This window comes from Meriones unguiculatus, chromosome X, assembly GCF_030254825.1.
Source record: "Meriones unguiculatus strain TT.TT164.6M chromosome X, Bangor_MerUng_6.1, whole genome shotgun sequence".
In the NCBI taxonomy this organism is placed as follows: Eukaryota; Metazoa; Chordata; class Mammalia; order Rodentia; family Muridae; genus Meriones; species Meriones unguiculatus.
In genome coordinates this window covers 23,772,674-23,797,724 of record NC_083369.1, presented here as the reverse complement: position 1 = coordinate 23,797,724, position 25,051 = coordinate 23,772,674, and the positions used below count along the sequence as shown (strand labels likewise).

General features: G+C 39.5%; 1 protein-coding gene across 1 annotated transcript; it reads right to left on the bottom strand.

Annotated features, from left to right (window-relative positions):
- Positions 1–12,885: 12,885 nt before the first annotated feature.
- On the bottom strand, positions 12,886–24,929 carry Yipf6 (Yip1 domain family member 6). Its single transcript, XM_021628818.2, has 7 exons — positions 24,622–24,929; positions 22,920–23,048; positions 22,624–22,702; positions 21,988–22,030; positions 20,041–20,166; positions 18,737–18,894; positions 12,886–17,599 (listed from the first exon to the last, which is right to left on the bottom strand). The coding sequence occupies exons 1-7, from the start codon at positions 24,676–24,678 to the stop codon at positions 17,484–17,486; spliced, it is 708 nt and encodes a 235-aa protein (XP_021484493.1). The 5' UTR covers positions 24,679–24,929; the 3' UTR covers positions 12,886–17,483.
- Positions 24,930–25,051: the final 122 nt, after the last annotated feature.

Here is a 25,051-nt window from a genome sequence, read left to right as displayed (position 1 = left end):
AGTCCCCTCCCTCCTCTTCTTCCACTCCCTCCCTCCTTCTCTCTTCCCTCACCCCCTCCCCATTCACAGATGACCCCCAAAATTCTACCAGAGAACTGCTTCAGCTGATAAACACCTTCAACAAAGCGGCTGGATACAAGATTTTTTTTAAATCACTAGCCCTCCTTTATACAAATGACAAACAGGGCTGAGAAAGTAATTAGGGAAAAAACACCTTTCACAATAGCCACAAAAAATATAAAGTATCTTGGTGTAACTCTAACCACACAAGTGAAAGACCTGTATGACAAGAACTTCAAGTCTCTAAAGAAAGAACCTGAAGAAGATATAATTATCTTCCATGCTCATGGATTGGTAGGATTAACATAGTAAAAATGGCCATCCTGCCAAAAGCAGTCTACAGATTCAATGTGATTTCTATCAAAATTCCCACACAATTCTTTACTGATCTTGAAAGAGAAATTCTTAACTTCATATGGAAAAATAAAAAACCCAGGATAGCTAAAACAATCTTATACAATAAAATTACTTTTGGAGGTATCACAATCCCTGATTTAAAGATGTACTGCAGAGTAATAGTAATAATAATAATAAAAAAAAAACACATGGTATTGGCATAAAAACAGATACGTTGATCAATGGTTTAAAATCAAAGATTCAGAAATAAACCCAAACACCTATGAACACTTGATTTTTGACAAAGAAGCCAAAACCATACAATAAAAAAAGTAAAGCATTGTTAACAAATGTTGCTGGTCTAATTGGATGACTGTATATAAAAGAATGCAAATAGATCCATATTTATTATCCTTCACAGTACTCAAGTCCAAATGGATCAAAGACCTCAACATAAAACTGGATACACTAAATGTAACAGAAGAGAAAATGGAGAATAGCTTTGAACACATTTGTACAGAAGACAACTTCCTGAATGGAACACCAACAGCTCAGGCATTAAGATCAATAACTAGTAACTGGGACCTTATGAAACTGAAAAGATTCTCTAAGGCAAAGAACACCATCAATAAGACAAAACAACAGCCTACCAAATAGGAAATTATCTTCACCAACCCTACATCCAACAGATGGCTAATACCCAAAATATATAATGAACTGAAGAAATTGGACACCAACAAACCAAATAACCCAATTAAAAATGGGGTACGGAGCTAAACAGAATTCTCAGCAGATGAATCTCAAATGAATGAGAAGCAGTTAAAGAAATGTTCAGCATCCTTAGCCATCAGGGAAATGCAAACAAAAATGACTCAGATTTCACCTTATACCCATCAGCATTGGTAAGATTAAAAACTCAAGTGCCAGCACATGCTAACAAGAATTTGGAAAAAGGGGAACCCTCCTCCATTGCTGGTTCGAGCACAAACTTGTACAACTAATTTGTACAATTAATTTGGAAATTAATTTGTCTGTTTCTCAGAAAACTGGAATATTTCTACCTCAGCTATACTACTCCTGGGCATATACCCAAAAGATGCTCTACCACACCACACCACACCACACCACACCACACCACACCACAAGGGCACTTGCTCAACTATGTTCATAGCAGCTTTGTTTGTAAGAGCCAGAGACTGGAAACAACCCAGATGCCCCTCAATGGAGGAATGGATACAGACAGTGTGGTATGTTTACACAATGGAATAGTACTCAGCTATTAAAAACAAGGACATCATACAATTTGCAGGCAAATGGATGGAGCTAGAAAAGATCATCCTTAGTGAGGTGACCCAGACCCAGAAAGACATGCATGGTATGTACTCACTTATAAGTGGATTTTAACCACATGGTACAGGATAACCACACTACAATCCTCAGACCCAAAGAAGCTAAGTAAAAGGAGGACCCAGAGGAAGATGCTTGAGTCTCACTCAGAAACCCAACTACCTTGTCTCGCCTCAGTAAAAAGGGGTGTGCTTAGTCCTGCTGCTCCTTGAGATAACAGAGTGGGTTGGTACCAATGCGGGGAGGGAGTGTGAGAGTAACATTGGGGGAAGAGGAGGGAGGCGCTGTTATCTGGATGTAAAGTGAATCCATAAATAAATTAATGTTAAAAATAATAGAACTTAGAATTTCTACAAGCTGATGATATCATAGTCATCACAGCACAATGTGTTTGTGCTATAAACACATTTACAGTGCTGCCAAACATACAAAAAGTATAGCACATACTGTTATGTGAAATATGTAATAAATAACTATATTGCTGGTTATGTATAATACACTTTTACTTGTTATTTTAGAGGCAGTCTTTCATAGAAAATGCATTGTAAAACTATGAAATGTTGTGTCACTATCAACCTTACATCTTGAGTTTATGATGTCATTTGTCAAATAAAGAGGTCATGACAAGAGCTAGTTATGATGGCACATCCATGTAGGCTGAGGCAAGAGAGCCTTAAGATCAAGACCAGTCTTGTTTACAAAGCAAGTTCAAGTCCAGCCCCGTCAACATAGCAATACTGTCCAGAAGAGAGTATAAAAAAAGAAGACAAGTAATGAATCTAGACTATTTAGGCCTGTGTAAGCATATTTTATGGTGTTTTCACAATTTCTTAACTACCCAATAATGTTTCTTAGAGTATGTTATGTTCACAAGCAATGAAAGACTGATGAACAGGCTAAGTAGACACTGATGAGTATAGAATGTACATAAGACATGTATAAGACATGTTGCAAGAAAAGGCTTGAGGATCCAAGTACGGCAGCACATACCTCTAAGCTCAATATTTGGAAGGCTAGGGCAGAAAGATTGCAAGTTCTTGACCGACCAAGGTTACACAAGAAAAAGCTGAAAACATACAGAGGGAAAGAGAGAAGGTGTCTTAGGGCTGCAGTTGTTGTGATGAAACATCATGACCAAAAGCAACCTGGGAAGGAAAGGTTTTATTTGGCTTACATATGCACTGAGGGATGCCAAGGCAGGAACTCAAACTAGGCAGGAATCTGGAGGAAGGAGCCCATGGACCATGTAAGAGTGATCCTTATTGGCTTGCTTTTTTCCATTTATCTATTCATTCATTCATTCATTTGTTCGTTCACTTTACATCCTGATCTTAGCCCTCTCCCTCCCTCTTTCCCCATTCTTCCTACCCTATTTCTCAGAGAAAGTAAACTCTCCTCACCACCCCACCCAAGCACATCAAGTCACATCAGGGCTGAGCACATCATCTTCCCCCGTGGCCTGGTGAGTCAGCCCCATCAGCAGGAAATTATCAAAAAGCAGGCAACAGAGTCAGATACAACCTACACTTCCCTTACTAGGGAACCCATATGAAGACTGAAGGGTAGGAGAGGGAGCACAGTGAGAAATTAGGGTGGAGATCAGACCTTGGGAGAGCGGGGTTGGGGGGTGGGGGGAGTCAGGAGGTCAGAGGGCTTGCAGAGAGAAGAGAAAACATGTGTGGGGGCATCTCTGTGACAAGCTGGAGACTTATGACAGGGTAGGTTCCAGGGAGGATATGGGGGTGACTCTAGCTGAAACTCCTAGCAGCAGGGGACATGAAGACTGAAGTACCCACTTCCTATATCCAGGCAAGACTTCCAGTGCAGGGAGGGGGACACCAACCCACCCACAATACCTTCGACCCAAAATTTGTCCTGCCTACAATATGTACAGGGAAAGATAGAGCAGAGATAGATGGAATGTTCAACCAATGCCTGGCCCAACCTGAGATGCACCTCATAGAGGAGATCCCATCCCTGACACTATTAATTGGCTTGCTTCTTATGGCTTGCTCACCCTGCTTTTTTTTATAGAACCCAGGACCACAGCCTAGGGATGGAACCACTTACAATGGGCTAGGCCCTGCATGCTGGGCACTTCCACATCAATCACTAATTAAATCTAAATTGAAATTGCCAAATAATGGGGGAGATAAAGTCCCAACGAGACATCTCTCATGACTAAATGAAACCTTTTGTGCCAGGAACGGCTTACATCTAATTGAGTTGTTGGCAAAAGGGGCCCTATGGAAACCCTAAACAACCTAGGCTATTGCTCTCCATAAACTGATGGCAAGACACTGTTGAACACAACACCTACATAATTCACTAAAAACAGAGAAGTTAAGCTGATACCTACCTAAAGCTTCAACAGTACTAGCTAGTGTTCATGGTACTGTAAATTACTCTCTGCACAATAGCAGGGAAGAAAGATTAAACACCAACCCAACTACAAACCCTGAGATCTACAATGATGGCTTGTTTGCAAGATAACTGGTACAACAGTGGCACAAAGTTGTGGAAGTAAGCAACTAATATCTGATTGGAATGAAGGTCCACTCCATAAGTGAAACTCATCCTTGACACTGCTTGGGTGGCCAAGAACCCGAGACTAGATAGTTCAGGGTCCTAGGAGGAAACCAAGTACTACTGTTCTGCTAAAGGAACTTGGCAATAAAATGACTCCTAACAACATCTTGCTATATCATAGATCAGTCTCTCGCAGTCATTATTAGAGAAGCTTCCTCCTGCAGTAGATGGGAACTAATATAAGGACCCACAGCTGGACAATGTGCAGAGAGTGAAAGGCCTTGGAACACACAGTTCTAAAAATGATACGCCTACAAATCCATACCCTCGGGGCCCAGAGAACTCTGTGGAAAAGGAGCCTGAAAGATTTTAAAAGCTAGTTGGGTTGGAGATTACTAAGGAAACAAGGCCTTCTAGACACAAGAGAACTGATGTGCAGCTGAACTCACAGAGACTATGGTAGCATGCATAGGGCCTGCACAGGTCTAAGCCAGGTGAGGTCTCAACACTGAGAGAGGAAGAGGACACAAGCCTCATCCTTAACCCAGAAGCTGTCTCCAGTTAATAATCACCAGCAAAGGAAAAAATAGTTACCTTCAACAGAGTCTCCCTGCATAGACTAACCGCATTAAGGGCAGGCTCCATGCCCAGCAGTATATGGTTAACACAAAATGAACTCAGTGGGATTCTTGGAGGTTTTTTGTTTCATAATGCTTTGTTTGGGCTTTTTTTTTTTTTAACTTTACAGATCTTTTGCTTACATATAATGGTTTTTGCTAGAATTAAAAGTATGTGCTACCATTGCCTGGCTGGAAAAAAAAACATTTTCAGTGAAAAATAATTAATAATAGTAACATTTTTTTTCTAAAAGAAAATGCCCTACAGTCTTGTCTCTAGCCAAATATTATGAAGGCATTTTCTCAATTGAGTTTCCCTTCCTTCTGATGACTTTAGCGTGTGTCAAGTTAACAAAAATAAAATTAAAACAGAAAAAACTAGCCAGTAGAAAAGGTATGTGCCATCCAGCTCAAATTCCTTTTGGAATGAGATGGAATCCAGAAAATAAATAGAGGCCACTCAGCTTTACTTATTCCTTCACTTTCAGGCTCTTGCTGGGATCAGGCCAAAGACTCTAGCCATTACCCTGGAGAAAGATAATGATGGCCTGTGCTGGAGCAGAGCTGTGAAGATGGTGGGATCATTCTTGGATCATAGTCATCAATCTAAAGCAGAGTCAAGAGGTATTGCTCATGGATTGCCTGTGGAGTTTGGGGAAAAAAGAATTCAAAGGTGAGTTTGAAATTTTCTTCTCCTGTTTTGTTAAGAGTCCCAAGAACCAGGATCCAGAGGATGGCTCCATATACACACATTGGAGCACCAGTTGGAGTCCATGGGTTATTATTCATTGTGTTTTGTACAGGGTATCCTCTATACTAATTTGTGATTATAAAGTAATTAATAAACAGAGTTTATATTTGTATTTATTTTTTTATTCCATACTTCTATGTCCCATTTCTCCTTTGGTCAATTCCTTTAGAAATAAATCTGTGGAAGTTGTAAAAAAATTAATTAATTAATTAATTAATTAATTAGAGTTGAAAACACTGAACGAAGAAGGTAAATGGAGAGCTTTTTGTATAGCGCACAACTGGGGAGTTCTTGGATAAGCATAGATGTAGGATGCCATTATGTTTTGGGTGGTTTTTCCTTCCATCCTTTAGCTCCCAAGCTCATGAAACTCATTAAATATTATAAACATACTTAGGCCACATAGCTAGGTTCTTCTTCAACTAGTTCATAACTTATAATTACCATTATACTAATCTGCATCTTGTCACATGGCTAGTTACCTGAGCTTAGGTACCATATATCCATCCTTTTCACAACTTGCCAGATGAATCTCAGGTGCATGGCTCCATCGCAGCATCTCTTCTGACTACTAGGATGTTTCACCCCTATTTCCTGCCTACACTACAGACCATAGGTTTTTTTAATTGACAGGTTTGGCATCCATACCATACAAAAGAGATTCCTTCTATACATAGAGGTATGATCAAGCAAACAGGAAAACAGTTATGGTTGCACAAGAATGGAAAAGTTTGTTTATAGGAGTGACATCTTTGAATTGAGAATGGAATATGAGGTCCAGTGCACAGCAGGGAGATGGAGGTATGCTAAAGGCATAGTAGGCTCATCCTTTGTATTAGAAAAGGCATTAGGATAGATGGTGGTAGAGTCATAGGTTTGATGGTGGGGAGATGGGCCACTTCTCCTAAGACTGTTTCTTTTTGGACAAAACACCAAGTAGTGGAGTCACTTTTAAACGAAAGTAAGAGAAAAGTAGATATGGAGACATTTAGAGACAAGGAATGGTAATGGTCCATGTAGTAATAAGCTTGGGGTTCCATCCTGTGGTACCCCAGACAATCAAGAATGTATGGCATGCTATGCAGGAATTGGTTCTGGTCATCTTATAAAGTGGCTCTGCATGCTCTTGTCTTCTTCCTATTCCTCCAGCACACTGGTCATTCATGTCTCAAGCTGTTCCGTACTTGTTTTATCCTTCTTTAAGCCCCTTTCTCCATGGTCATTATTTCATTGTAGTCAGGCCTTCATTCAAATGTCAGCCTCTCAGCTGTGCTAGCACACATCTGTAATCTTAGTGCTCAGGAGATAAGACAGAAGGATCAGGAATTGGAGGAGAGCCTGGGATATTTGCAAGATTTTTTTCAAATAAACAAGAATTTCAGAGAAGCCTTCCTTGACCACTCTGTCTAAAACAGAAACCATTCTTTTTCTCACCTGTTATTTCCTTACTCTGCTTTTCTAAAACCAGCTTTGTTGAAGTACAATTGATCCATAAAATCATATATATTCGATGTATATAATTGGAGGAGTTTGCAAACACTTGAGGCACCATCAATGTAATCAAGTAATAAACGTATCAAATATCTCCCGAAGTTTTCTTTTGTCCTTTTGTGGTATGTGTGCTTGCCGTGTGTGTGTAAAGAGGAGGCCCAGCTTGCTAAAAGGGAAGTCTTACCTAGCAAATATTACACTAACTACATCATCCTGTCTAAGAACTGTGAGGCCTGCTGTCTGTAGTGCTTTTCAGCTGGGTGATGAAGACTACTTCATCCAAAACCATTTTGGAAAGTAGCAGCCGAGGTATTGTGGCAGAGGGATCTGCCAGCAGAAATGCAGCAGGGAAATGTGATCTTCCTTTGATCCCATTTCAGCTATATTCAGTATCTATTGCTGGGTAACAAATGACCCCCTAAAACCAAAATATCTGTATAAAACATTTTATGGGTCAAAAATCAGGAGCAGCTTAGTTGGGAGGTTATGACTCAAGCCTCATGTATGCTGGAGAGAGGATTTTGGCAAGGACTATAGGCACTTAAAGGCTTGAATGGGAGTGGAGGATCTGCTTTATAATGGTCCAGCCATATGGTTGTTGCCAGGAAACCTCAGCTCCTCAAAATGTGGACCTCCACAAGTTACTCAAATGTTATCAGGACATAGTAAAAGTCTTGCCCTGAGGTGGGATGGCAAGTGTTTGTAATCCCAGCACTTGGAAAGAAAAGGCAGAAACATCAAGAATTCTATAGCAGCCTGGGTAACAGAATAAAACCCTGTCTCAAACAAACAGCAACAAAACTTCTCAAAGCTTATCCTGCAGTGAAACATCTAATGCCAAGTACAAAGCAGCTTTTATGGCCTTCTTTATGACCTCCCTATTCTCTGAAATCAGAGTTAAACAGGCTGCTTAGTCTGTCTTTAACACATTCATCAGAAGCAAAATGTTCCAAGTTCTTTTTTCCAAGGGGAGAGGAGTCAGTGTCTGCCTGAAGAAGGAAGGAATAGGAAAGAAATCGTGGACATGGTTCTAAGCTACTGCAGGCCTCCCATCACAGCAGCAGTGCAAGTCTCAGATGTCCATCATTTCCAGCAACACACACGCACACAACGCTCCTCCTCTTTGAATAAATTTTAAGTACAACTCTCAGTCTGAAGACCTATAAACAAATTACCAGCATCAGGAAAGATGGTCTTGACTTTGAGGTCAGCCAAATGTAAGTATATGGTGATATCCTACCCTAGAAAAAGCACTGGGGATGTAGTTCAGTTGCCTACCATGTACAAGAATCTGGGCTTCACCCTCTATCCGAAAATGGTGGGTTAGGAAACAAAACAAAACAAAACAAAACAAAACAAAACAAAACAAAATGCCATGAACCACCGTGGGGCTGGAGAAATGGCTCAGCTATTAAGAGCACTTAGCACTTGTTGATCTTGCAGAGGACCTGACTTCAGAACCCACCACCCACATCAGTTGGCTCACATCTCCCTATGAATCCAGTTGTGGAGGATCTGATGGCTTCTTCTGACCTCTGTGGACACTCAGATATATGTGACATGCATATTCACACATAAATAAAATAAAATACTTTTTTAAAAAAGAGCCACTGTTGCAAAACACGATTATGAAAACTACTTGCAGAAATGTTAAGAGGTTCTGGTTCAGGTTGTACTTCTCCACCTGTCTGGGAATAATTAGCCATGGCTCCTGCTTCTGGCTTCTGGGATCTTGGGTACATCCTCTGGCTCATTTTACTTTCCAAGTGAAACAGCACCAGCATTCACAGCAGTGTGGAATTATTTCAGCTCTCTTCTCACTGATAGAGATTTTTAGGGGCCCAATATCTATTCTGGTTTTATACAGTCTCTATCCCTTTTGGTCCATGCTGGAGCACTTTTCTAAGTATACCTGCCTTGAAAACTCTGTGAATCGCATTAAGGTTTATTCCATTATATGAAAGCTTCATTGAAAAAAATATCTTTGAGCTAAGCCCCTCCTCATCTGAGGCTTTGGAAGATAATACTGAGGAATAATGCACTTAAAACTTCTTAAGCACCCCGCTGACTGAGTCTTAGAGGCACGACCTTGGACCCTATTATGGTCTTAGTGGGACGATTTTACAGTCAGACCTTTAGCTTTAGTTTTAGACCGTGCCTTCCTGAGAGGGCCCTGGATTTGATGTTTGTTTCAAAGCCATTTCTTATTTTAGCGCTGCTCATCATTTGGAGGATCTAGGAATGAATCTTCAGAGCCAGTGCATCCAGATTCCCAGATTATCAGTCCTCCATTCACTTTTATCGCTGTCCTTGCACATTTTGCTATCTGCATGAAGAAGAAACCAGGCAGTTGATGGGAAGTTTCTCTAATTGGATCATCCATCTCACGAGACACATTTTCTACCTTCCAAGAAGTTTCAGATAACAATATTGTTAAACTTTCTCCCACTAGGTAGCACAGCACTCCTTTGTTTTCCAATAGTTTTTGCTTATATTTATATCCTTATTGGCAGCCTCCTCAAAGCTCAGACTTCTACTAGCAGTATGTTCAAGAAACTGTAACCTTTCATTTATTATATATGTATGAGTGTTTTACCTGCATATATGTCCTGAAAGGCCTTCCAACCTCTGCCAACTGCCTATTTCCCGAGCTATTCTAAAAATTTTAGATGTTTATTATTATAGCATCCCACTTCCAGGTAGCTCTGTGTTACTATCTATTACTGTGCAATAGGTGACTCCAAAATTCAGTGGCTGATAACAAACACGTATCTGTTTTGTTGTATATTTTAAAGATTTATTTATTACAGATGTATGTGTTTTACCTGAGTGTATGTGCACCCTGTGGATGCCTGGTACTCACAGAGGCCAGAGGAGAGAGCATCAGATCCCCTGGAACTAGAGATATGGATAGTTGTGATCTGCCAGGTCAGTGCTGGGAACCTAGATTCTCTGCAAGAGCAGAAAATGTTCTTAACTACCGAGCCATCTCCTTGATGCTTGTATTTTTTTCACAGGGCCTGGCACATGCTATACAAGCATCTTGCCACAGAGCTCTACCCTCACTTAGAATTGTAAATGTTTATTTCATAGTTTCTGTTAGTCAAGATTTTGAGAGTGGATTAGGTGAGATTTTTGGCTAAGGGTCTGTCACAGGCTCCATTTGAGATGTAAACAACTTTTTTTTTTATCTCTAGCTTGAATGGTGATGGAGGATCTGCTTCCACAATGACTCCTTTCCATGCTATTGACAAGAAGACTCATGTCCTCACCACACAGCCCTGTCCTCAGGCAGTTGTCGTGTCCCCATAACATGGCAAATAACTTCCTTCTGAAAAAGAAAGCTCGAAACAAGCCAGCCTGCCTCTAAATACTAGTCTTTGAAATTGCACACTGTCTTTGCTGTTTTATGTACTCATTAGGAGCAACTCTGAAAGAAAACGGAATTTAAGTTTCACTTGAAATGAAGAGCATCAAAACAATTTGCAGCAGAGGAGGGTTTCTTCGTTTTTCTTTTTTATTCACTTTACAGCCTGATTGTGGGCCCCTCCCTCCTCTCCTTCCAGTCCCACCCTCCCACTCCCTCCCTTATTCCCCTATCCCTTTATCCTCAGATAAGAGGAAGTCTCCCATGGGTACCAACCCACCCTGGTACATCAAAAGTCAAAGCAGGACTAGGTACATCCTTTCCAACTGAGGCCAGACAAGGCATCCCAGCTAGAGGAAAGGGATCCAAAGGTAGGTATCAGACTCAGAGACAACCCTTACTCCCATTGTTAGGGGACCCACAAAAAGAACAAGCCCCACATCTGCTACATATATGTAGGGGGTCTAGGTCCAGCCCATGCATGCTCTTTACTTGGTGGTTCAGTCTCTGTTGGGCCCCATGGGCCCAGGTTAGTTTACTCTGTAGGTCTGCTTGTGGTGGCCTTATTCCCTCTGGCTGCCTCAATCCTTTCCCCAGCTCTCCCACAAGACTCCCATAGACCCCCCTCCCCCACCATTGTTTGGCTGTGGGTCTCTGCATCTGTTTCCATCAGCTGCTGGATGAAGGAGAAACATTAAACAACTTTGCAGAGGAGGAGGAGGAGGGCTTTATTTATTTATTTTGGATAGGCGTCTCACTATTTATATAATACTCCTCCTCCTGACTCTACCTCTTCAGTGCTAGAATTACAGGTGTGTGCTGATGGCCCCTGCTGTTTGTAAATGATCATAGTCTCCTTTTCTCCCAGATGTTATATTCTACACATCTGCAGAATTCTCTAATCTGGGCGGGGGGGGGGGGGGTGGATCCCCTGGAACTGGAGTTACCAGGTTGTGAGCCACTGTGTGGGTGCTGAGAATTGAACCAAGTCATCTGCAAGAGCAGCAAATGCTCTAATCAATCATGTAGCCATCTCTCTCGCCCTAGACTTTTTTTTAGATAAGAAATAAACCTTTAATTCACCTGTTTCTGATTTTTCTATTACATGCAGCCCGTATTAAACTAATTCTACCTGCCTGAATATGCTCTCCAGCGCCAGATAGGTCTGCATTCAAACAACAGCTTTGTTGTTATGTAGTATTTGTGTGGCATGATGGTGCTTATACATCTTAGTTTAATAAGAATTGCTTCACGAGAGCATATGTGAAATGTGCAGCACACAGACTCTCTATTGTAACCAGAAGGCTTTATTTTTTCCAGAGAAGATACACTTAAATGTATCTATTTGCCCGTCTTTTCACACTTTCCTGTCCTTTACTAGGGGCAAAGGCTTGACTCAGAACATCCTCCTTATGAGTTGAACCTTGTGGTGTGCATGCCTTGCAATCCCAACACTCAGGAGGCCAAGGCAAAAAAATGCTTGTCTGTTATGTGATAAGACACTGCCTCAAAAAGCCAAGGGTTAGGGATATAGCTCAGTGGTGGAGCACTTGCTTAGCATGCACAAGGCCCAGGGTTTGATCCTCAGCACTGTAAGATGGTAAAATCCTTATGGAGTTAAGTGTTAGATGAAGATAAATGTGAAATCCATAGCAGAAGTTTCAACTTCATTTACCATTTATACTTCTAGTTATTCACTCTTGCCCTTTAGCAATTTTTTCTCATCAAGATGGTCCAAGATGCCATGTTCTTTGAACATTAATGACACCTGTAAGCTATGACTACTACCCTGCAGGCTTATATTTGCAGTCATCTGAAAAATATCACCACTTTGCTAGCCAGAGCCAGCACCTACTCAGCTGTTCTCAGAAGCACACACTCTTTAGGCTTCCAAATTAAAAACACAGAGACACCCCCCTACCCCTAGTTTCCTCTTAATACAATTGCTCTCCATCTCCTTATATATTGTTTTGAAGCTACTTTCAGCAAGATAACCGACTCAAGGCATTCTATTTCCTAACACAGAAAGCCCTACCTTTATAGTCCATTAGTTTTCAATGACTTTGCTGCAACAAACCTTTCTTCACTCTTTGATATCCTAGTACTTATGGGCTTGGCATTACATTTGATTACAAAAAGGTTGTTGTGAATAGGAGATACAATGGATTAGGGATTAACATAGAACCTGGCACACCATATTTGCTCAATAAATGTAATTTTCCTTTTAAACATGTTCCATACAATTCTATACATTTGATACTGTTTCTTTAGAATATGTGTATCACCTGCCATCAATACAGTGCAAATATTTCTGTGCCTTCAGTACAAAGGCAGCCACAAACTTCCCTTTTCTAATGTTTTTATTGGCACATAACATTCACAAACCATTTTACAGGTTTCTTTGCACAGGTTTATTGTTCATAGGAAAGATCAGAAGTAGAGTAGCATACAAAGAAGACCAGAAATCAACAAGCTTCATTAAGGCAAAATCTTTAACCTCACCATATCTATCCAAATAGAAAGGCATTCAGTCCTCAAATAACTTTAATCTTAAGTCTTAGAAATATAGCCAACACCTGATGTGGCCAGATACACCCCTAGACTATAAACACCTGAAGAGATGCTACATTTTGAGGCATTAGCCATCCTGTTAGGAAATTAAAAGTAGTCGAATCTTCAAACTTTGAGAAAACAGACGATGTATACGTAGAATGGGAAATTTTAAAGTAGTAGCTTAAATCTTCAAACTTCAAAAAAAAAAAAAAACTATATGTGAGTAAGAAGAGGAAAAGGAAAAAAAGGGTTGGTTCAAGGGCAGGAAATGGATGTCCTTCTAAGTCTGGCTGCTTTGTGTGCTCAGATGCCTGGGTCCCTGGGTTACTCTGAAAAAAAGAATGAGACATATCTACCTGGAGTCAGTTCTAGGGTGCAAAGGCCAGTAAGAGGAGACACACCCTAGGAAAGAACATGTTCATTTCATGTGCTTAACAGTACAATGAAAATTGCATTTCATCTAATGTGTTCTTACCATCAATTCACTTCCTGCATGATTTCGGGCAAGTACTTAAATTTCTGTGCCTTGGTTTTATACTGTAAAATTAGAATTATAGCACTTTATGTTTGAAGAGTGGAGGAAATAGAGAAAGCATTAAGAATAGTGCCTGCCTGCTCAGATGTAGCGGATTGGCAGCTCAGTCTCCACATCATGTTCCCGAGTAAAGGGAGCAGGGGCTGCCTCTGTCATGAACTCAGTTGCTGCTCTTTGATCACTTTCCCCTGGCAATGCAGTCTTGCCAGGCCACAGAGGAAGAGGATCCAGGCAGTCCTGATGAGACCTGATAAGGTAGGGTCAGATGGCAGAGGAGAAGAACTCCCCCTTTCAGTGAATTAGGAGAAGCAGATAAGGGGGGAAGAGGGAGGGAGGGTGGGACTGGAAGGAGTTCAGGGAGGGGACTTCAATTGAGTGATATAATGAATAAATTGTGAAAAATTAAAATTAAAAAAATTATTCACAAATACAAAAAAAGAATGGAAGGGAGGGAGGAAGGAAGGAAAGAAGGAAGGAAAGGAAGGGAGGGAGGGAGGGAGGAAGGAAGGAAGGAAGGAAGGAAGGAAGGAAGGAAGGAAGGAAGGAAGGAAGGAAGGAAGGAAGGAAGGGTTTCTGGCCAGATGAACAGATAGAAAGCAGACCAGTAGTTGCCAGGGACTGAAGGGGACTGGAGAGCTGGAGTGACTGGTTTCTGCAGAGTGATAAAGACAGATATTCTCAAATTAGATAGCAGTGATAGCTGTATAATTCTGTGAACATAGTCAGAACCTCTGAATTGTATGCACACTTTGAAAGCATGGATTTTCAAGGTAAAGTGTACTTTAATAAAGCTATTACAAAATTTCTTTTAAAATTAGAATGGTATATTGGTATACAGTAAATGCCCAATAACTGTTAGCAATTAATAATCATAAAATTATTCTCCCTGCTAGTACTATATTTATAACAAAAGCACACAGAATCTGGAGAAGGATCTATAATTTACATACATAGATCCATCAACATTCATATATTTAATGCCATCCAATCATCTCAGAAACAGAGAGTCTAGTTAAGGATCACTTCAGTGCTCAAACCATACTAGAATTTCAACCAGTATGACTTGATGGTACCCAAAATACCAACTGAAAATTTTTCATTTTCATCTCCAGAAATAAGCAGGCAGCTCAAATGCAGAAAGTCAACAGATTCTATCTCCAAGTACAAGCTTATTAGCCTTATAATAACATTTTGGAGATTATTTATAAAAGACAGTCAACAGTGAAATGCTTATCAGTCTCATGCGATATAACTTTGCCCAACAAAAGATCCCATAATGGAAAGATCAAATTCAATTTATGTAACTTTTAGGCCAAAAAACAAAACACACACACACACACACACACACACACAAAATCTTACTGATGATGAACTTCAAGAAACACAGAGAACATTCAAATGTTGTTATTGATAAGAGTTTTTATAATTTGAACACCAATTAAATCAAGACTTATCCTTCCTATTGCTAAGACATATAACAACAGTGTCATGGTCTCAGATGTAGAAGCAGCAGGTGATCATCCAAGCTGGCTATGATACCCATGCACATTCTGCAGGGATACTCAAAAGCTTGAAATTCACCAGAAGCATGAAACTTCCACATCTTAGAACAGGAGTTCCTCTGCTGGATGCTTCTGACTTTCCAGTCTTCATTTCTAGAATCAACCATGTGCCTTTGCAGCAAACCAGGAAAAGCTATATTACAACTTTCAGAGTCACAGAAAGCAAAAAGACTTTTTGCATATGTTAAAACTATTTATACCCTTTGATCATTCAATTCCAGAAATAAAAGTAATTAAGCCTACAGTTTATCTACTTTTTTTGGCAATGTTAAGAATTGAACATAGAGAGAGTACTGTGCATGCCTGGCAAATGCCCTACCATTTAAAACCATATAAAACCATTCATCAAATCACTCAAGAGCAGCAGATTAACACACAGGATCAATGTGCCTTATATCCAATCTCTCTAACCCCTCAAAACCCTTAGGGTTTGTGACCTTAGGAATTTCCAAGTAAATGTTTCACCTGAGTAAAATCCAGTAAAGACTAAGTTTCCCTTGAGAAGTATGGGTACTTCATTATTATAATTACTTGGGCAGATTACAAAATAACTTAGAAAAGATATTGAAATGGTTCAGATAATGAAGAGATGATAATTTATGACAAATTTCAAAACTTAAAGGTTTCAAATTTTCTTTACTAACTCAAGAGTAAAACACCGTATTTATCCGCACAGGGTTTATGATTTAAGGGATAAACTACAATGAATTTAAATATACACCCCAAACCATTAGATAAGGCTGGGGCAGAGAGGATAAACTCAGTAATGATTTGTAACTCATCCCATAAACACATTTGGCCTAGTGTTGCTAATTTGGTTATTCTGAGAAAGGGAAAAAATACGTTTTTAGAATCATATATTTATATGAAGGTAGTCTTTAAATTAAAAAAAACAATAAATATTTAAATTCTATGATAAAGAAAAAACATGGAATAATAAATTCCTATAACTAACTGCATATTTACAATGAATGTTCTCTGACTCCCAATCTGTCTCCTTCAATGTGAAACATATAGAAGGCATCAGTTCTTACTACCTTACAGGAGTCCTGTTTAGCTGAGTCAGCCTGTCTCAGATGTTCTGTTCCCTGAAAAGCCTTCATACTTGTGTGCATAAATATATGAAAGCACAGGTAGGTGCACATGTGAAAAATGTACATATCTAGAGGGAAGCTAATTAACTTTACAAATAAAGTCTAAACCACACAAAATAAATTGCTATTTTCCAGTGCCCCTCCAAAAAAATCCCCTCCATATATAATGAAAAAAGAAAAAAAAAAGCTGCTGAGCCCACTATGGAAAGGCAGTAGCTGTAAACTCAATTCACCTTTTGTCATGTATGTAAGTGTTCTCCTGTTACCCAGCCTTCAGAAAACTAGATTCTCTGTGTCCACTTGGTTAAATACATACTTCTGATGTAGCTTTCCTTTCCAGTCTGAGGATGGACCATACAAAATAATTAATAGGTCCTTTTAGCTATGTTGTGTAATATATTATACCTTAAAAGGTGCCCACATAACAAAATGCATTACAAACCATGAACTTAGATTTCTGAGATCTTCTGCTACTTAGAAAAGCTCAAACATTGGACCATTGAGAACTTCAAAGGAAAGTTGCATGTTTAACTATTAGCATTTTATATTCAGGATGTGGGAGAAAGATTAAAAACTAGAATGCTAGCCAGGGTACTGTTACGCATGACAGAAGGTAACTATACAAAAATATATATAAAAAAAAAAAAGCTGATTCTTTAGATGTCATTTGCTTAAAAATACACAAAAAACCCAACTCTAGCAGTACTTCTGATCAAAATCTGAAAATCAGTTAATGCATGTTTTTTTTCTTCCCACATCTGTAAACCTTGTTCCTAACCTCTGCCATTGCTTTCTCAAGTTTTGGGGAGAAAAGAAAAAAAAAGTGGATACACACTATTTATGAAACGAGGCATATTCTAATAGTCATAAGGCAATGTGTTTAAGAGCTGCACCTGAACAAATATTCTCCAAGCTGAAGATGTTCACCAACTCTTTTTAATTGGTAGACTGGATCTACTTGCTCAAGTCACTGGTTGTCATACAAACGAACAAGTGACTTCACCCTACCTTAAGGAGGCATGTTACTATGTGTGGTATGCACAAGTAGTTGAAAGTAATAACATTAAGTGGAAAAGGTCAGTCTTGCAAATATCAGTTCCTTATATAAATTACAACAGTGCTATGTGGCTCCCTTTTAATATCTCAAAAATTGAACAAGAGAGTGGGGAAGTTGTTGTTGGTAAACCGTTATCTTTTAGGTGAGCTTTCAGTTCACTGGTTTTCAATGTGTGTATTCGGATTTATGGAGTGAATGTGAGTATCATCCAACTGATCACAAAGTAGAATAAAAAGACCGGATACACAGCCAGAGCTTTGCGGTTTGGAGGCTGGCTATCAGCAAGGAAGACAGTAGATGCTAAAGAAAACAAAAAGGAATATTTAATATAATCATATTATCACAACTAATATTTACTAAGCTCCAATGTGATTGGCATAATCTGGATCAAAGAAGTACATTAAAAGTTCAGTATCACTTGCGGTACCGCAGAGAATAATACAAGTACAGTTATAGGGCAGGAGCGTGTGGATCAGGTGTGTGGTAGAACACTTGCTTTGCATGGATAAGGCCATAGGTTCCATCCATAACATTCATGAACACAGTTCACAGACTTGTCATCTTAATAGCCCAAGACAGATTCTTTCAAATACTAATGCTTCATAAGTTTTTCTTTCATTTTTTGTAAGTTAATGGTGGGGGGAGTATTTTGCTATTGTTGCTGTTGCCATTCTTTTTCAAACAAGGTCTTATATAACCTAGGCTGGCTCTGAACATACTATGAAGCTAAAATTGACTTTGAACTCATAATCCTCCTGCTCCTGCTTCTCAAGTAATGGGACTATAGGCCTGCAAGCTATCAGCTCTCTTAAAAGTGCTATCATTCTATCCATCCAAGAAAGGCCTACTCATCTCCTTACTCATCAAGAATATAGGCTAGACAGAGTGGTGCAGGCCTGCCTGCAATCCCAACAATCTGAGAGGCAAAGGTTCGGAGGATTATGACTTCAAGGCCAGCCTGAGAAACACAGAGAGAGTCTGTCTCAAAAAATGTGATTATATGCATCTTTTTGTTTATTTTGTTTTGTTCTGTGGTGTAGAGGCTTGAGCCCAGGGTGCATTGATACTAGGCAAGCACTCTATTATATAAGGACTACTATATTCACAGCCTTGTTTTAAAATTTTCCTTCTGAGACAGCATATTGCTAAACTGTCCAGGTTAGCCTTGAACTTCCAATCTTCTTGCCTCAACCTCCAAAGTAACTGGGATTATAAGTGCACAACACCATACCAGGTGACTTTCTACATCTTCTAAGTTCAGATAGCTAGCTTACAAAACATGGACACTATCACCTTCAATACTTATTTAGAACAGAGGGGTCCATGGATATTACTTACATTTGACAACAGAATTTCATTGTTTAAAAACAGCTCTTCATCTTTAACCCAGGCTTCTAAAAAAATGTTCTGATACTACAGATTTAAGTACATACTCACCAATCACAGACCAGGTGAACATCACCAGCACCACACAAAACCGAATCATGAAATTTATTGGTCCCTGCCCTGCCAAAAGCAGCAGGCGGCATATCAGGATAGCAACAATCAAAGGAAGTATACAGTATCCCAGCACGCAGAGGCTCTGAAAGAAGGAACTACAAACAACACACATCCACAGATCATAAGTATCATCGAGTAGTATCAAGACATAGTTAAGATGTCTTATAGGTTCTATGGACGATTGCCTCCTTCCTGCAAGAATATCTATACCTTTACCCTAACGGTAAAGTAACTTCATAAGAATACTCTCCTGTATCATATACCTCCAATTTCTCTATGTTCTTCCTGGTCCCCTCTTAGGCACCTTCAGAGTCAAGTTTCTATCAAAGCAGATGCTGATACTCATAACCAAACTGTGGGCTGAGTGCAGGGGAAAAAAAAAGGGGGCGGGGGGAGATGGTAAGACCTGGAGAGGGCAGGAGCTTCACAAGGAGAGCAACAGAACCAAATTGTCTGGACACAGGGATCTTTTTGGAGACTGATACTCCAACCAAGGATCATTCATGGATACAACCTAGAACACCTGCTCAGTGGTAGCCCATGGCAGTTCAGTGTCCAAGTGGGTACCCTAGTAAGGGGAACATGGACTGACTCTGACATGAATTCAGTGGTGGGCTCTTTGACCACCACCCCCTGAGTCGGGGAGCAGCCTTGCCAGGCCACAGAGGAGGACAATGAAGCCAGTCCTGATGAGACCTGATAAGCTAGGGTCAGATGGAAGGGGAGGAGAACCTCCCCTCTCAGTGGACTTGGAGAGGGGCATGGGAGGAGGTAAGAGAGGGATGGTGGGATTGGGAGGGAATGAAGGAGGGGCTACAGTTGGGATACAAAATGAACAAACTGTAATTAATATAAAAATAAAAATTAAAAAGAGTCAACATTTTTATATCAGATGATTGATATACTCTAATTCCTAGAGATACCCCATTGATCTTCTAACGTAGTTCTTAATCTATTCTAGTTAGGGATCAGTTTGAAAACATGTTTTGCCACAGGTTCCCCACAAACATATGTATCTTCTCATAATAATTTTGTCAATAACTTCAAAGTTTAGAAAGGAAATCTAATACTTAGCAGTGAACTCCAAAATTTATTTCAGTTGAGTTGGCTCTCTATTCTAGTGGTAGTAAGGAAACTTTTTTGGTCAATTTTTCTCTAAAAAAAAAAATCAAAATAGCACTGTTTCCCTAAAATCTATGATGTTACCTAGCAAAGGGAAAACAGGTACATATGATACTTGCATGTTTCCACCAAGAAGTTTTGAATTGAGTGTGATAGTGACTGCTCCAAACCAGACGACAACAAATACTTCTGCAAACTGTGGTCCTCCATCTTTTTCTCCATCCACAGAACTTTTCTGTAACATTCTAAGACAACAGCATGTAAATTACATAACCTTTTATATAATGTAACAAAGGCATGCATTCTCACCAGATTGCTTTGGTATGTATACCTCACTGGAACATACACACCATACTTCATCTGTACTGTAATGCATGCTTTGTGTACTAAGGAAAAACATTAACAGTATCTGGCAAGATTTTCTTAGTTAAACATCCAAATGCCTGAGGATTATAAGGAGTGCTGCATTCTGACCTTTCTGGAATGTTTAAATGGCTTACTAAAATCCTCTCTGTCCAAACAGAAGTTAACTTAAGGGCCAAACGTGGCACACAAACATGAGATTAAGTTGTTGTTCATAAAATGTGCAAAATGGCTGTAAATTTAGTTTGACAGTGTTTTTAAGTTGGGATGCCTCACCTAAGACTACATATTTCTGAAGAATGGTTTGGTGGTGTGTATCATAATTCCAACACTGGAAGATTGAACCAGGAGGCTCTTGAGTTAAAAAGAAAAGAATGTACTTTTCTGGTGAGGATTAGCTCAGTGGTAGAGTATCTCACTAGCATGTATGAGATCCTGGGTTACACTCCCAAGCAAAGCAAAGAGGACTCTGTATTTTTGTGAAAAGTGAAATTTTTTTTTCACACCTGACCTCCATTCCAACACACCGCCAGGTGTAGCTGGCACAGCAATAATATAAGTTATCTGATCTGTATTCTATATTTATGTTACATTCCTAGCTATTACCAAACCTGAATAAGTAACTGTTTACCTGTTTGTTTTTTAAACAAGGTCTGGTTTTATGGCCTAGGCTGAGCCTCTAATTTGTCATCTTCTTGCCTTAGATTCTAGAGTGTCAGGATTATAGGCACCATGCTCAGCTATGAATTTGTAATTCTTGCATTATCATTACTAAAGAACTTTGCTTTGAAACTGAATAAATACTGAACTGTCACTTAAATAGTCTGTGTCTAAAAATTGAATCGATGTAAAATGTTTTGAATTCTGAACTTAGAATACTTAGACTTGATATCTTTTCCCTGAAAACTAATTATAAAAAACAAGTCCATAACCTTTCATTACATAGGATAGAGAAGTCCTGTATTAAGTGTTTTCTGGTTATGTGGAGGATTTCGTATTCTATGGCTATGTGTATTCCACTCCAAATCCTGACCATCAGGTGCAAAAAGTGTGCTGGCACTCTTTGTTGTATGGAACCCCTATCATTTGAGCATGTTATGGTGAAAAGAATACTAACTAATCTGGGAGACACTGATCCTAGTTCTATCACTTGACTTGTCATTCAATGTCATTTTAGGCCTACAGTTTTCTCTGAAAATAAGTGTTAGTGAAACTACATAAGCTCTAAGGTTGATATTTTAAAACTAATGAATATTTTTTTCCCAAGAGCTCTTAACATATATACTTTCAAAGCACAGGACAAGTTCCCTTGATATGATTATTAAAACACAAGGAAGTGATACTACATTATGATCTAAATGAGTATACAGTAAATTTAAAATTCAAAAGTTATATTGTGGTTGGTGCATACTTGTAACCCTAGCACTGAGAAGGCAGAGGCAGGAGAAGAAAAAGTTTGAGGCTAGCCTGGGCTACATGCAAAGTTCTAGAATAGTGTGGGCTACATAGTACAACTCTTGTCTTTTTTTAAAAGAAATAAATGAATGGATGGATAGATGGATAGATAGACAGACAGACAGACAGATAGATAGATAGATTAGGTAGATTAGATAGATAGGGGTCCTAGTCAAATTTTTCCTTAATTCTAGAACTTCATTAAAAAATAGTCTAGCTCAAATGAGGAAGGAAATATAAATACTTACAATGCAAGTGTTACGCAGAGTATTAATGGGCCCCACAAATCCCCTACAAGGAAAGAAAAGACAGGCTGCTAAGAAATAAACCATATTTCCTATATTTACCCTAATATTTACCTTTCACTCAGAATTCTAGCAGCAAGTTTTACCTAAGCCTTCCCAGCCCTTCTGTCCCCGTACATGTCTTCACATACCCTTTAAGATTGCTTCCCTTCATGATTCATAAGTTACTCTTTCTTCACTTTCTAATCCTCATTCCAGAACATTAAGAGCTATGGACAATTTGTCCCCACATGGACATAATATTCAAATAAAAAAATTCTGCCTGTGACTTCAGGGCCTGGAGAGAATCTGAAGCTCATCAAAGGACTTAGGTAATAATCACCTCAAAATTCCAATTACAGACAAATCGCATTATCAATTTTAGCTGTATTTGTTTTATTTGTTAAGTTCATATTTATTGATGAAATGAGCCAAGTCTTTCAACTTCTGAAATTCTGTTGTAAATTTCTACTAAAAATGTCATTTATATAATTGTTTATTCCTATAAAACAGCAATGGCCTTACTGCTTTTGTCTTTGCTTTATAAACGATAAAGCATCAAAGATATGAGGCAAATCATCAAAAACCTCATATACTTACAATCTCTTAACAAAGCATTGCTTTTCCTTGGATATAAAACATGCATAAATTTCTTCCCCACAGCTTTTATATCACGCATCTGAAAGACAAAAATAACTTGATGTGCTATAATAATCAAAGTTACCATGAAGTCCCCTCCATTTGCCAAAAAGACTAATAACGCACTCAAAGGGAGAATCTTAAATTTCAATATAAAAATATATTAAAAATCAAAGACCAAAACAAAAACATTTCAAAGTATTAGTAGCTATTTACTCCCATAACACTAAAGTGGTCTCTCAACTAGTCTAACTTACGATGGTTTGATGAACAGATTCATTTAATGTAGAGCTGTTAAGTTCTTGAGCACGAGCTCTCACAGGAATAGTAATCTCTCCCTCTATTGGGATGTCTTGTGAAATTGATATATCCGAAAGGCCTGCAAACTGAGAAAAGGTGGGGGGAAAATTAAGCTTATAACTGCAAAATGTCTCAAAAACATCACCATTTTCTAGAATTGGGACAGGATATTTCTTTAGGGTTTTGCATAGTAGTTAAAAATAAATGTTAACTCAATAGACATTAAGTAACACAGTTAATTCTCAAGTTCTCCTTTTAATTAAAAGTGGTAGAATATAATGAAAAAAATACTGAAAGTAAATGCCACGTGCCTTCAAATATTTAGTTTCTTTCAAGCTTGAGTTCTGAGCCACACACACACACACACACACACACACACACACACACGTATGTACACATCCATCCATCACAGGCTTCACAGAAATGGGAACAGTCTGTAGGAAACAAAAACTAAAAAACAGCTTGGTTACCTGTAACTATGTCACAGTAAACATAATGTTTGCATTAATTAATGTATTGATGAGTTTCATCGTCTTCCAAATGAGTAAACTGGGGTTCAGAGTGATTTTATTCAAAGTCCAACTGATCCATAAGATGACCCAAATTACCTTGTCCCTTCAGTGCTGGGGATTAGATCTATAGGGTTTTGCATTTGCAAAGCAATCACTTTACCATTGATCTACATCCCTAGACTCAATACACTAATACACAATTTAATTTCTGGTGCCTAAAAAGCTTCCTGGAACACAGTAGATGCTCAGTATTTTGCAAAGTAAAGAGATGAATAGACCTAGTAAGCAGCAGAGTTGGGACTAGAATCAAGTTCACTTTCCTCGAATTTCAGTTCTACTGTTAAGCTGCCAACGCAAAACAAAAGAAATGGAACAATTTACTGCGCAAACACTATATAAGTAAATACTGTTTGGGAGGAAGCATACCACTAACTTCCTTATATTCCTCTATTCGTGACTGTATTAGGCATCTATATAAGTCATGCCATATTACCTTCCTGAAAAGTCTTAAAGGCAGATATCTTCATTTTAGTTTAAGCGATAAACACCCTTCGCTGAAATGATTTGCTCAAACTCACACAAGCTTCAGTATGAATGGACTCAAACCAATCTAAATTCAACTGTGTTCTTAAATAGGATGCGCTGTGGCTCTTCCTTTCCTATGTCTTAAAAAGGATGACAACGACCTGGAAATAATAACTAGCCTACTAATGTCACTAAACAAGTAAAGATTCAAGTTGCAATCAGTAAAACAACAACATCCTATGGGACATTTTCTCATTACTTCCTTAGTACTTGGCAATGGCTCGTGACCTGTCTCGATAAAATGACAGTGATAGAAAAACAAAAAACAACAAAAAAAAAACTTCAGAAACCACTGAGAGCTTTAACAAAATGTAGGGGTCAAGCAATCCCTGGACTGGGGAAGGACAGGGGAGATTCACAAAAAGGCGTACAAGGACCGCGGAATGAGCGGAAAGGCTGTTAACTGAGAGAACAGGTGCTGTGTTAACGACAACTGGTTGTAGAAACAAGGGTCTGCAGGGCCAAGAAGCTCCAGCTCTCTCAAGACTCCACCCGTTCCCGACTTCCATGCGGGGAGCTCTGCCTAATCCTCTGTCCCTTCTATTACAGTACTCTAGCTCACCAAAGGTTTAAATGACGTTGTTTCGTGTTTTCCCGGAGACTCCTCCGCTTCCGCCATCTTGACACGCCTTCGTCCGGGTCGCTCCCATGCGTCTTTGCGAAACCTGAGACGTGGAGACCAGGGCTGGTCAGCACGCTGTCGCGTGGAGAAGGCGTCACTGCAGGCACCTGAGGCTGGCTGCAGCCGCGCGCGGCTGACCCTTGCGGCCCGGTAGCCTCTGAGCTCAAGGCCCAGCTCCTCTTTGCTCACGTTTTGGGGCAGGTACCGCTAGATGGCGCTCTGTCTTTCACGCCCGAAGTGCCCAGAGTTCAGTCAAACCAGAGCCCAAAAGGCTCCAGCCAAAGTTACGCTCACAGCCGAACGTAACCGAACGTAGCCGATCCTAGCCGAATGCAGCCGAGCCGAGCCGAATTCAGTCGAATGCAGAGGC

Coding starts and splice junctions, on each gene's coding strand:
- Yipf6 (XM_021628818.2), bottom strand. CDS start 24,678: ATGGCGGAAGCGGAGGAGTCTCCGGGAAAACACGAAACAACGTCATTT. Junction 18,895..20,040: donor AAACTTCTTGGTGGAAACAT/GCAAGTATCATA, acceptor TGTTGTTTGTAG/TTCCTTCTTTCAGAGCCTCT. Junction 17,600..18,736: donor GTTCACCTGGTCTGTGATTG/GTGAGTATGTAC, acceptor TGTTTTCTTTAG/CATCTACTGTCTTCCTTGCT.